A 12,685-nucleotide genomic window follows, 5' to 3' on the forward strand; every position below is an offset into this window, starting at 1 on the left:
CGACTAATGCTCAGGTAAAACTTCTATTATTAAGTAAAGGCTTGAGACTCAGCAGTAACCTTTTACTAGAGCCTTTACTTAAGACTTTATAGTGTTCAATACTCAGTCATGAAATTTAGTGTTTGAAATATTTCCATGTGTGTGTGTGTGTGTGTGTGTGTGTCTGTATACACCTGTGTGTCCATGTTTACGGAGAGTGACAGAGTCAAAATGCTTGTGCGTGTTACTTGACATACTTTCTCCTGCATTCGCACAAAGTACCAAGATGGACGTAGATATGAACATTCTGAGTTTGAGCGCACGAGGTGAACACATGCACGGAGAACATATTGTCTCACCTCACTGCATCAGTTCCCCCTGATTCCTCCCCCCTTCCCTCTGCAGAGAACCCCCTCCCCTCAGAGGTCCTTACGTCCCATTGCTCCTTGTGAGGGGTGGGGGCTGCAGGGGGCGTCAGTCTGAGGAGCAGTTGTAGCTGTTGATCCACAGCAGGTCGTCCAGCACCCCCCAGTGCAGGTAAAGGATGGAGCCTACCACCAGTACATGCATGATCTGGTGGCTGTTGCACCAGTAGTCAAAGAGGCCCGGGCGGAAGCGCTCCGGGATGCGCGTGATGTTGATGACCCCGCCCAGCACGGCCAGCGCATCCATCATGAGGAAGTGGCGTAACGAGGTGGGGCTGCCGCCACCCAGGCCCGCCCAGCGCAGCAGGAAGAAGGAAAAGCGGAACAGCACCTGCCAGGCGAAGGAGCGCAGCCGGCGAACGCTGCTCCGAGCCGTGACGGCGCAGTAGATGGCGTGGCTGGACAGCAGGATGTAGACTAACAGGGCCACGGTGCGAATGAACGGGTAGCACAGTAGCGTGCTGTAGACAATGGGCAGTGCCCCTGAGACAAGAAAACACACAAAGGAGAGTCAGCATCGAGAAGGGAGCCCGACTCAGCAGCAATGTAACGCCTGGTGCAAGCCACAGCGCACAGAGGTCAAATTGTTTGAACCTTGTGTGACACTGCTCTTTCAGAGTGTGGTGATCAGCATTCAGATCCTCTGATGTTTAGTCGCTGCCTGACTGTGTTAAATGGAGCACGAGCATTCATGTGGGAGTCATGTGGAAGCTCCTCAGGAAACTAAGCTTTTTTTGGATGTGGAAGCTTTGATGAAATAAAAAAAACTTCTCACCAGCAGAAAAATGAAAATTTGCTGAAATGCGGAAAAAAAATCATCAAGTCCATGCGGAGCAGAGGACTTTATGTTTAACAAAGGAGACTTAACTTTGTAGACTGAAAAGAGTTTGGTTTTATTAGACTCATCTGGAGCTCAGACGATTAGTCAACTATTCCATCAGCCGATTGACAGACAACTAACTCAACTCAACTCAACAACTCATTCTTAGGCAAAAATTCCAAAAATTGTCTGACGCCAGCTTCTCAAATGTGACGATAAATTGAATATCTTTGGGTTTTGGAGTGTTTTTTTGGACAAAGCGAATAATTTGAAGATGCCAACTAGGGCTCTGGGGAATTGTGATGGGTCTTTTTATTCTATTTTCTGACAATTTAAAACAAAGCGGGGGCTGGGTGATATGGCCAAAATCTTCTCTCACATTATAGGTCATTTCATATCTCAATAACTACTGTATATCTATATAACGATAGAGCATGTTTTCTAGTAATTCAATAAATATGTATGAAATAACCACATGGTAAAGCCTTTTTTCATGTGGATTAAATACTAGACAAAAGTACAGAGTATTTTCTAATTTTAAGAACCTGAGTGTAAAATGAACGCAACAGTTTTAAGTGAAATTATCGAGGAAAAATAAATAAATATAGACCTAGCCTTTATCGCGATAGAAACGATATAGAAAAATATATATGATAGACATTTTTATATCGTTTTGACGATATATATCGTCATATTACCGAGCCCTAGACAAAGAAAATAACAAATTGTTAGTTGCAGCCCGAGACCTAGGGTCTTCCTTAGGACCTCATCCTGCCAGAATAGTCTTTATGATTACCTATTCACTAAGTTTCAAAGAAAAGAAAGGCCAAATCTTCAAGCCTAGATGCTAGAGTCAAACAACATTGACATAAAGAATATCAACATTTTTTGGGACTCAGTATCTATTATATGATTCTATACATTAGAATAGTAGTATTACATTTAAACTAGGGGTGGTTAATATTGTCTCTAAGGAAAAAAAAATACTGGTACAAATATTACCCTTTAAGTTGTATGTTGATATAATAAAACATAGAAATCCAGTCTCATGTCAAAATATGAATTACTACATATTGGTTTTAATAGGCTAATACAGGCAGCAAGGTCAGATCAATAGTCATTTTAGAACTTGGATCATTGCTTACATTGGCCAAATGACTCAGTAGTCAAATATGTTCTGACAAGTCAGTGCTGGTGCAGCTCCAAGCAAAATATTTGCATGGGAAATCATAGAAGATCAATAAAGAAAAGTTCCACCCTCAAAGTAAACAGAGCAGCAATAACAGAAGGCCGGCTGAATCCAAAATGATAAACGGTGAAGAAATCTGCTGAGTTTGAAGAGAAGAGAAAGGCTCACCCAATGTGTTGATCATGCAGATTCCACACACGTCCAGTTTGAGGAGGGTGTGGTAGACGGGCTCGCCTCCCTCGTGGTTCATGAAGAGGTGGTAGAGCACCGAGCCCAGCTGGGGCGACAGGCAAGCCAGGAAGTGCACAACGCCCAACCATGTTACGCTGATCTGAGACCAGGGGATGTTGAGAGGCAGCAGCACCAGGAAGCAAACCAAAGGGATGCCTGGAAGGAGGGAGGGCAGAGAGACAGAGACAGTACAGGTTGTTAGAGCAGGTTTTACCTGAACTGTAATTAAAGATCCTGCCAACACTCAACACAAACAAACCTGAAACACTTTCAGGTAAAAATGAGAATACCTTTGTTGCACTCAGTGTCGTGTACTTTTTGTGCAATCATTATGCAATGTCTTCTGTTCCTAATTACATATTTTCACACTAATATTTGTAAAGCATATTTTGAAGGATTATATACTGTTAGAAGTGTTCTTCTTCTTTCTTCTTCAAAGCCTGAGGTAATGTGCACACTGATAAGAAAACCACCAGTTCAAGCACGATAAAACAAAACGGAAACTTTGACAAAACCAAATCGAGGTGTCATGTTTATTGTGATGGATTATCTGGCTCAGGACTTTCAAAGACATTTTGACGTTATTTTTTAAACTGTACAAGAATGAGTGGCCGTGAAGGGCTTCCCACTGTGCTGAGTGTGTGCAGACACCAGCAAGAATAATGTGGAGCATGGCAGAAAGCTACATGATTGGCACAAACGTATCAGTTCAGTGTTATCCTTTGAGGGAAAGCTAACACTAAATTCTTATTTTGATGCAGCAAAGGGCCATATCTCAAATAGCTACATAGCTCCAATGTAAGTTTCTCTATTGGGCGAGGTGTTCACTGCTATGTGAGCAAAAACCCAGACCTTGAAATTTGATCCACATATAGTTGTTACGATCATTTATCACTCTACGACACACATATTGCACTGCCTTCCCTTTTTTTTGCTCACTCTGCCTTTCCCAATGTCAAGGCATTTGTCCCGGCCAGGTGATACTGGCAATGCCTTCTACTGTAACACATCTATTTTAAGTGTGTTATCTCTGCTCCTCCCCCCGCTCGTCCTGAGCCGACCAGCCGTACTCAGTCTCACTCAGGGTTGAATACAGTAGAGAGGACCTCCTCTGAAGGCATGAACTCGGTGAAGTGTCTGAGAGCTGAGCTGCGGGCAGGATGTTTTCAGTTTATATGTAAAACAAACCGGCTCATGAAACTTAACCTGAAATGTTACAACAAAACAACAATGTTCCACCTGAGTTAAAAACACAGCTCTGTGCATCTTTGCTTCTAAATTTGGAGAATTGGACAAAAGCTCATTGGATTAAACATCGCTGCCTTATTATAAAGTGCTACAGGAATGAGTCCTAAAACCCGGAAATGAGCTATAGCACTTCTGGTTCCCTCATCTGGAAGTCAATGGTTTTTTTGAATGTTTTTTTTTTTTTAGATGCATGAAATAAGGTCTGTGGTAAACACAAGTTTAAGAGATTATAATGTTTTGTTCTACGACATAAAATACATCAATAAATACTCTACTGTGATGACCTTCATAATGAGGAAGTTGTCTCAGAAGCCTGTGAACACACTGATGATGTACTGCACTCTCTACGACTCTAGGATGTATTTTACGGTAGTAACAGGTCATGCTATTGGCAGTCTAATCACTGACCGAAAACAGAAGAACACCATGCAGATTGCTAACAAGCCGACACATCAGTCTCACCTCTGTCTGTACAGATTAACACATTACTGCAATTAATTTTGGCCTGCGCCAACCTATTAAAAGAATGGCGTATTGTTGTGTAACCATGGATCAGATGAAAAAGCCACTCCGGGCAATTCCTGTTATGTGCAGTTCAGTTGAATAGAAACATTTTTGTCAAACTTCCGCTTGTTAGCGGAGAGACAAAGCTGGCTTGAAACCTGTTTATAGTTAATTGAATTATTAATCCAAATTCACTCTTCAGTTTGGCACCATACAATATACAATTGAATGCACGGAGCAGATATCGGGCCAACACTGACTCATACAACTGGATCGGGTATCGGTGACAATGGGGCCGATCTATTCAATTCACTTCTATGTTTATATTTATATTTTCTATGTACTATGTTTATAACTATTCAGATCTTTTACTAAAGTAAAAAATAGCAATAAAACTGTGTAAATATACTCCATTACAAGTAAAAGTACTGCTCTCAAAATCTTATTTTAGTAAAAGTACTTATTACGCAGACAAACAGCCCGACAGTTGTTCTTCATAATATTGGAAAAGTGTTACCGATGCATTAATGTGGAAGTAGCATTTACACTAACTGTTTTACTTTTACTACAGCTGGAGCAGATTCTAACTAAAAATATACTGCAACTATTTCGATCTTCCATTAATCATTTCAGTCATTTTTAAAGCAAAAACACTGATTAAAATATCTCACATGAGAGGATTTGCTGCTTTTTTTGTCACATATCTTTGGAATCTGAATATTTGGGGTTTTGGATTGTTGCTCGGACAAATCAATACATTTGAAGACATCACGTGCGCTCTGGGAAGTTGTGATTGGGAATATTTCCCACTATTCTTATGTTTCATAGACTAAAAAGGCATTTTATAATTCCAAAAAATATGCTGAAAATAACCGTTAGTTGCAGCCTTTCCACAGTATACACTGTTGGGTAGTTTAATCTTTAACAATGTGTCACATTTTATAAGTTGAACATGTGTTTTTTTATGTAAAATCATAATCTAAACTAGTAGCTACAGTTGTCTAATACATTTATTGGATAAAAAGTACAATTAGTTCCCTCTAAAATGTAGTGGAGTAGAAATATAAAGTAGCATAGCTACTGAAGTTAAGTGCAAGAGCCTCAAAATTGTACAGTGCATCACCTGAGTAAATGTAATTAGTCACCAAAACCAACCTATCACTCTCAAATTAATTGTCCATGTATTAATGGTCCCATATCGTGCTCATTTTCAGGTTAATACTTGTATTTTGTGTTTCTACTAGAACATGTTTACATGCTGTAATGTTCAAAAAAACTTTATTTTCCTCACACTGTCTGCCTGAATATACCTGTACAACAGGTTGGGTCCATGTTTACTTCCTGTTAGCTGATGTTATTTACATACACTGCAACAGGAAATAAACTGAGACACATTTAGAATGTTTATGTTTAAAACCGTGTAATGATCTATATATTGTATATTTGTGACATCACAAATGGCCAGAAATCCTAACAGCTTGTTTCAAACGCGCAATTTCTGAATGCAGACTGTGTTTATTTCTCCATATATTGAGCGTTTTGATCGTTTAACGGTATTTATATAGCACTTAAACCTGCTTTTATAATGTAAAAGACATGCAAATCTCACTTTTTGCAACATCGGACCTGTAAAGGGACTGTTTGTAACTTCTTACACGTATAAATCACCCAAGTCGGTGTCCAATGTGCGCTCGCATATGCGCGCTCGCGTGTGGCTACGCTGTTCAGACAAGACTCCAACTCAAACTAAACGGAAGCACCTAAACCGCAAATTTATATCTAGTGAAGCCCGTCTTGCAAAACAGTGTTGGCCGCGGTCGGAGGACGCGGGGGAGACCGTAGCTTTGGTCTCCGGGACCGGAGTCTCTGCTGTACTCTGCTCCTCTGCCTGCTTGCCTTCACTCAGCTCGCTCCACCTCACGTGAAATATAGAGTGATATTGTGGTTTTAGCTGACGTGTGTCGCCTCACTGTTTTGAGCAATGCTCGTTCATGTCTATTTAGTGTGTGCACAAGCGCGAGCCCGACGCTGACTTTCGTTGATTTAACGGCCACAGGTGTCGCTGTAAACAAGCCATTCTGAATCTTACAAACAGTCCCTTTAAACCTGCTTTATAATATGAAAGACTTGAAAATCGCACTTTTTACAATATGGAATCTTAATATACCTGTCAAACACTATGCAACAAATACATATTTAGTTTTTTGTTTTTTTTTAATGATTCTCTTCAATAGTTTTTAAACCTAAACAGGCTTATATTTTCAAATATTCTTAGTTGGAAAAAAAAAATGTGGTCATGTGAGCAAATTGTCTAGGCTTTAGTGCAAAGTCTGGCTTTGCATCCTTCAGCAGGTACAATATCTGTACTGTGAATTAAAGGTCCCATGCTCATTTTAATATATATACTTTCACAGTATTTATATAGGACTTTAGCCTGCTTTATAATAAAAAAAAACATGAAAATCTCACTTTTTTATAATATGGGACCTTTAAGTGCAACATCTGGCTTGGCATCCTTCACCAGGTACAACATCTGTACTGTGATTAAGAAATCTCACCTTCTCACTAAGCAGCAGTTCATTGCAGGATTGTTGTACTCACCGTGAGTGTATATGTTTCCAAGTTCATTGTGCAGGTAAAACAGGCTCCTGATGCAGTCTTGCACAGAGGAGATCGGCCGGTATCCCGTCAGGACGTATTTGTTGAACTGAAGATGTGGAGGTGAACTCGCCCAGTCCAGCAGCCTGGGTCCATTCAAAAACGCCATAGCAAACAGGACCGTTAAAATGACTCCTCCGAATAAGTAAAAAACAGACTGTACACCTATATACACATTTAATAAGATTATTGCGACGAAAACCTTATGGGATACCATTGGTGTTTGTTTTAGGGGGGTTGTTCCTATAATTGTGCTGTTATAGCCTCCAATAGCTTCAAGTCTCTCACAGCAACCAACCAACCACCAACACCCCGGCAACGGTTGCTTAGCGCCGCCGCTGGTCGCTGTGAACCGCCGGTACCTGTGTGAGTGTCATCCGCAGGGCTGGAGACAGACACGGCCAGCCACATACATGATGGTGTGAGCTCAGGACGGTCATTTACATGTGGCATCTACAACAACAACATGACTGTGGAGAAGCAGCAGTAGTAGCAGACTGGTCCTCGTCATGATGGAGACACTTCCTCCTCAGTTAGTTAGTTAGTTAGATAGTTAGTATTCCGGTGCGGCGGTTGGGATGCTGCTGCTGCTGCTGCTGAGCAACGCGTCCATCCAACACCTCCAGATGATGCTAGCTTAGATCCTAGCGGTCAGATGTGAGGACTAGCAGGGTCATACCTTTACTTTAATGAGAGCAAACTGGGGTCAGATCCGTTTGGCTAGCTTTCGTAACGCTATTTTTTTTTTAAAAAGATCCGTGATTGTGGAGCAGAGATTTGTGGCTAGCAAGCCGGGTGAGTCGGCTACTACCGATGATGATGTCCTGTGACTGTGACTGGAGAAGCAGCAGCAGATATCTGAGTAGGGTGGCTCCAAACACACGAGGTCCGGTCCGCAAAGCTTTCATTCACTTACTTCAACATCTGTTTTATCCATTTGTTTCCCATAATAGTGTCTGTGCTGGCTGTATTCACTTGAAATGAGGGAGTCTTCTTCTCCTGGCGGCCTTTAAGTCCCCTGCATCGCCGCTTCACACCGAACGTCAAGTTACATAGCAACAACAATGACGACACTTCCATTCACCCGATTTCAAAATAAAACAAACTGCATATATATGAACGTGCCATATTTATATACTAGCTACAACTTGCAAACATTGAAATAATTTACTTTGAATTTATTGTCCACCTTAGTGGAAATTTGTCTTTGGCTTCTCTGTGGCTCAGAGGGTAGAGCAGGTTGTCCACCAATCGGAAGGTCGGTGGTTTGATCCCCGGCTCCTCCGGATCAAATGTCGATGTGTCCTTGAGCAAGACACTTAACCCCAAATTGCTCCCGAAGGCATAGCCATTGATGTGTGAATGAGTAATTGAGATCAGATCTGGATGGGCAAAGTTGGCACCTTAGCAGCCTCTACCATCAGTGTATGAATGTGTGTGTAAATGCTGACATGTAGTGTAAAGCGCTTTGAGTGGTCGGAAGACTAGAAAAGCACTATATAAATGCAAGTCCATCCATTACCATTAGTACATGAAAGATAAATTTAAACATGACATAAAATTCCAACATTTTGTAAAATAGTAAGTAGCAATAATAATACTATCTAACCCCAGGTTTTCTTAGATTAAATACAACTTTATTAGAATATGCACCATGAGAGAACAACATGCACTAAAAATAAATAAATGCATGCAGAGATCATCCAGCGGAGCAGAGGAGCAGAGTACAGCAGAGACTCTGGCCCTGGAGACCAAAGCTACGGTCTCCCCCGCATACTACGACCGCCGCCAACACTGTTTTGCAAGACGGTCTTCACTAGGTATAACTTTGTGGTTTTGGTGCTTCCGTGTAGTTTGTGTTGGAGTCTGAGTCTGAACAGCGTAGCCACACGCGAGCGCGCATATGCGAGCGCGCATGTGAAACTGACCCGGTAGATTTATACGTGTAAAAAGTTACAAACAGTCCCTTTAACTGAATTTTATTTAAAGATAACATTTTATTTTGAAGGGGAACACCTTTAACTTCCGGTCTTATTCTACTTTACTGGGTGTAGTTCCATGCTGCTTGGCGGCACTTGGCTCTGTAGCATAAAATGCCAACACTGACTGAGCTACAGCTGCGTTCAATACAGCCGGAAATATTGCAGTTACCACCTGAGCTCACATGATAAACAGAAAGACCTTTTTTTAAATTATTTATCAGTTATTATTAAAGCAAAAATTTGTATTTTCCTTCTGTAGTGATATTATAATTAAGTGTCTAAAAGCCTAGATGTGTAATTTTCTGAATACTATGATTATACCAGAGAAACTAAATTATATTTATTAGTATAGGACAGGGGTCAGCAACCTTTACTATCAAAAGAGCCATTTTAGGCAAAAAAAAAAAAAAAAAGAAATCTGTCTGGAGCCGCAAAACATTTGAGCATTGTGATGAAGGTAGTCTAAGTCTAAATATAGAGTATATAAGTCTAATGCAGTGAGGATCATAAAGTCATAACATAACGAGAAAAAAAGAAAATAACACGTAAAATTACTACTTTATAATATTATGACTTTATTCTCATAATATTATGATTTTATTCTCGAAATCTCAGATTTATTTTTTTCCCTCAATGTGGCCCTAAAAACCCGTTGTACCGTCGTACCATAGACCTACATCAATGATAAATAAAAATGAAAATATAAACAAAACACAGTTATTCATTTCCATTTTCAAAAAATCCACAGGGAGCCACTGGAGAGGGGCTGAGGAGAGTGGCTCCAGAGAGGCAGGTTGCTGACCCCTGGTATAGGATATGCATAAATGAGTCACTATCCAGGCAGTTTCAGTGCAGTGCTCAAATCTCATAGAAGTAACATGTTGCTTGACTTCTATATTACAACAACAACAAAAATACTGTCATTTATAGTGTCAATTTTGCTATTATTACTGCACAAAAGCAAAAGATGCAGGTTGATTTAGAGATTTCCGAGGAGCACTTGAAGGCAGCAGGTGACGCGCTGTAATCCTCTAATAGGAGAGAAGTGTTGAAGATGTGGATGAATCACACCACCTCCACCTCTCACCCCTCTCTGCTGCCTAGACCGGTCTGTATATGACATGTAGCCGCCTACAACCACACCTCTGTGGGACTGTGACGAACAAGACCCCCCTTCACGAATCTGGACAACCCACATGTCACATGTTGATTAGATGTGGTTAATATTACAATCAATTAATCCCAATTCTGCAGAAAGTGGTGGAGAGTTGTGGATAATAAAAAAAATATATACATGTTTTTTCATAATGCCTTCATATTATACATGTTTGCCCTTACAACTCAAACATATTTGTACTGCTGTCCACACTGTAGATATCTCACCTCTATTGTATTCCTATTTATTCATACTACTGGCTACTTATACCTCTGCATTATATATTTTGCCTGAGCAATAATCATTAGATTTACTTTTGTTTAGTATGTACACATAAATAATATTTTTTAATATTTTATAATCTATGAATCAGCCTATCATAATAACATTTTAAGGCTGGCTAACACCATCGTTTCTGACCCCAACCATGTTTTGAACAGTGAATATCAATTGTTACCATCAAATCGGAGATACATGGTTCCACCATTTAATAAGGTTAGACTGAAGCACTCTTTTGTAAACCAGTCAATCCTAAAACTAAATATGGAGCCTAATCTCAGATCAAATGTACGTTGAAGGGCCCTGAATATCGTCTTCTGTGATTGTAATGTTTAAATGTACGTATCCTTGTTTCTTGTCTTTGTCCTTTCTGTGATGTTGCAAATGGAGCTGCTGTTATGCAAAACAAATTTCAGACCTGTCTGACAATAAAGTATTATCGTATCGTACTTGCTGCACATATTAATACTGTTTTCTTACTGTATATATCATATCTACACCTTGCTTGTTTATTATTTATATATACCTCCATACCAGTGGTTCTCAACCTGGGGGTCGGAACCCCTAAGGGGGTCGTAAGACAATTTCCAGGGGTCGCCAGATGGTTGTGGAGAGAAAAATAAAATAAAATATTAAAAACAAAATAACATATTTTAGACTGGGGACTGGTTTGTACTAGGGCTGTCTAAGTTTAAGTGATAATGCATTTAAGCAAATTCGTTTTAACGCCACTGATTTCTTTAACGCATTAACGCAACTTGCGTTTTTTAGGTTGTAGCAGGCTCAGTTTTAAAGCTAGATTCATCATATTAAACTAGAAAACCTAAGGAATGCATTAATATCAAGCATACCATAATAGCTCGTCGCAAAGGAGGCTAAATAACGCTCCAACCTTGCGCTAAATTTTGGTGAGGAAAAAACTGGCATGGCCATTTTCAAAGGGGTCCCTTGACCTCTGACCTCAAGATCTGCCAATGAAAAGGGGTTCTATCGGTACCCACGAGTTTTGAGCAAGTCATAGTCAAGTCAGCACACTGACTGTTGGGCTTGAGTTTGCTATATTATGATTTTAGCATATTTTTTATGCTAAATGTAGTATCTGTGAGGGTTTCTCGACAATATTTGACGTTGTTTTGTGTTGTTAATTGATCGGTCGCGAACCGAAAAAGGTTGAAAACCACTGCTTTATACATGTGTAAAGTACTCTGTACTGCTTTATGCAAAGCTGATTAGATGCTAAACTGCATTTCATTGTCTCACTGTGCAATGACAAAGCATCTAATCTAATCTAAAAATGAACGGTTTCTTCTCCCTCAATTAGAGATATATGCATTTCCCCATATTAGATTTACTTTTGTTTAGTATGTATACATAAATAATATTTTTTAATATGTTATAATGGTCAGATGTGGCTCTATTTTGTTTGTCTATTTTAATGTAGATTAATTTTCTTCTCAGTGTCAGTATTTGCTGCTGAAACACCCCGTTTTTCTCAAAGTGGCTGACTAAAATTTGATCTCAGCGCATCATATACAACTGATGAATAGTCTTGAGAAATTGATGTGTCATAGTGTGACAGTCTTCTCTTCTCACCTAGTTTGACTACAGCCCACCAAAATGTGAGAAAAGTGGTTTGATCAACCTGTCAAACCATTTTCACACTCTTCTGTTCTCTCAAAGACCCCTCCTACACCTCCACACCCCCATCACCCCCATCCCACCCATGTCCTGCTTCCTTGCCTTTAAAAGCACAAAGTACTGATATAGATGCTCACAGTCCGATTCCAACATTCAGTGAACACGCAAGACAAAGGTGAGTCTATGCTGATTAGCTTGTATTGAAATACTTTCAAACTTTACTTCTGTGGGCTACTGAATATAATTATCATGATAATAATGATAATACTAGTAATAATAATAGTAATAATAATAATAATAATAATAGCACTAATAATAAAACAAATAACCTTTTTTCATATGGCAGTCTTCAGGTTTGTCCCAAGCTTTAGAGATGGGTCTAAAATGACTTAAAACAGGGATCCAGAGATGGTTTCAAGATGGGGTAAACAGTGGCATGTTTAAAATTGGAAGGGGGAGATATTGGTAGACAGAGAGTAATTAATAATGGCTAAAACATCTGGACCAACCGTCTGAAATACTGCTTTTAAAAACCAAGTGGGAATAGTCGGAAGGACGGGTGCATGATTTTGAAAG

At 39.9% G+C, this 12,685-nt stretch overlaps 1 protein-coding gene across 2 annotated transcripts; it reads right to left on the reverse strand.

The window, feature by feature from the left end:
- Window positions 1–321: 321 nt before the first annotated feature.
- Window positions 322–8,126, reverse strand: paqr4a (progestin and adipoQ receptor family member IVa). Of its 2 annotated transcripts, XM_074655957.1 has the most exons (4): window positions 7,971–8,126; window positions 6,998–7,140; window positions 2,582–2,800; window positions 322–887 (listed from the first exon to the last, which is right to left on the reverse strand). In XM_074655957.1, the coding sequence occupies exons 1-4, from the start codon at window positions 8,000–8,002 to the stop codon at window positions 454–456; spliced, it is 828 nt and encodes a 275-aa protein (XP_074512058.1). In that variant the 5' UTR covers window positions 8,003–8,126; the 3' UTR covers window positions 322–453. The 2 variants fall into 2 exon arrangements, with proteins under 2 accessions (XP_074512058.1, XP_074512057.1); XM_074655956.1 differs by lacking the exon at window positions 7,971–8,126 and having other exon boundaries at window positions 6,998–7,420.
- Between the last annotated feature and the right edge of the window lie 4,559 nt (window positions 8,127–12,685).

Source organism: Sebastes fasciatus, chromosome 13, assembly GCF_043250625.1.
Source record: "Sebastes fasciatus isolate fSebFas1 chromosome 13, fSebFas1.pri, whole genome shotgun sequence".
NCBI lineage: Eukaryota > Metazoa > Chordata > Actinopteri > Perciformes > Sebastidae > Sebastes > Sebastes fasciatus.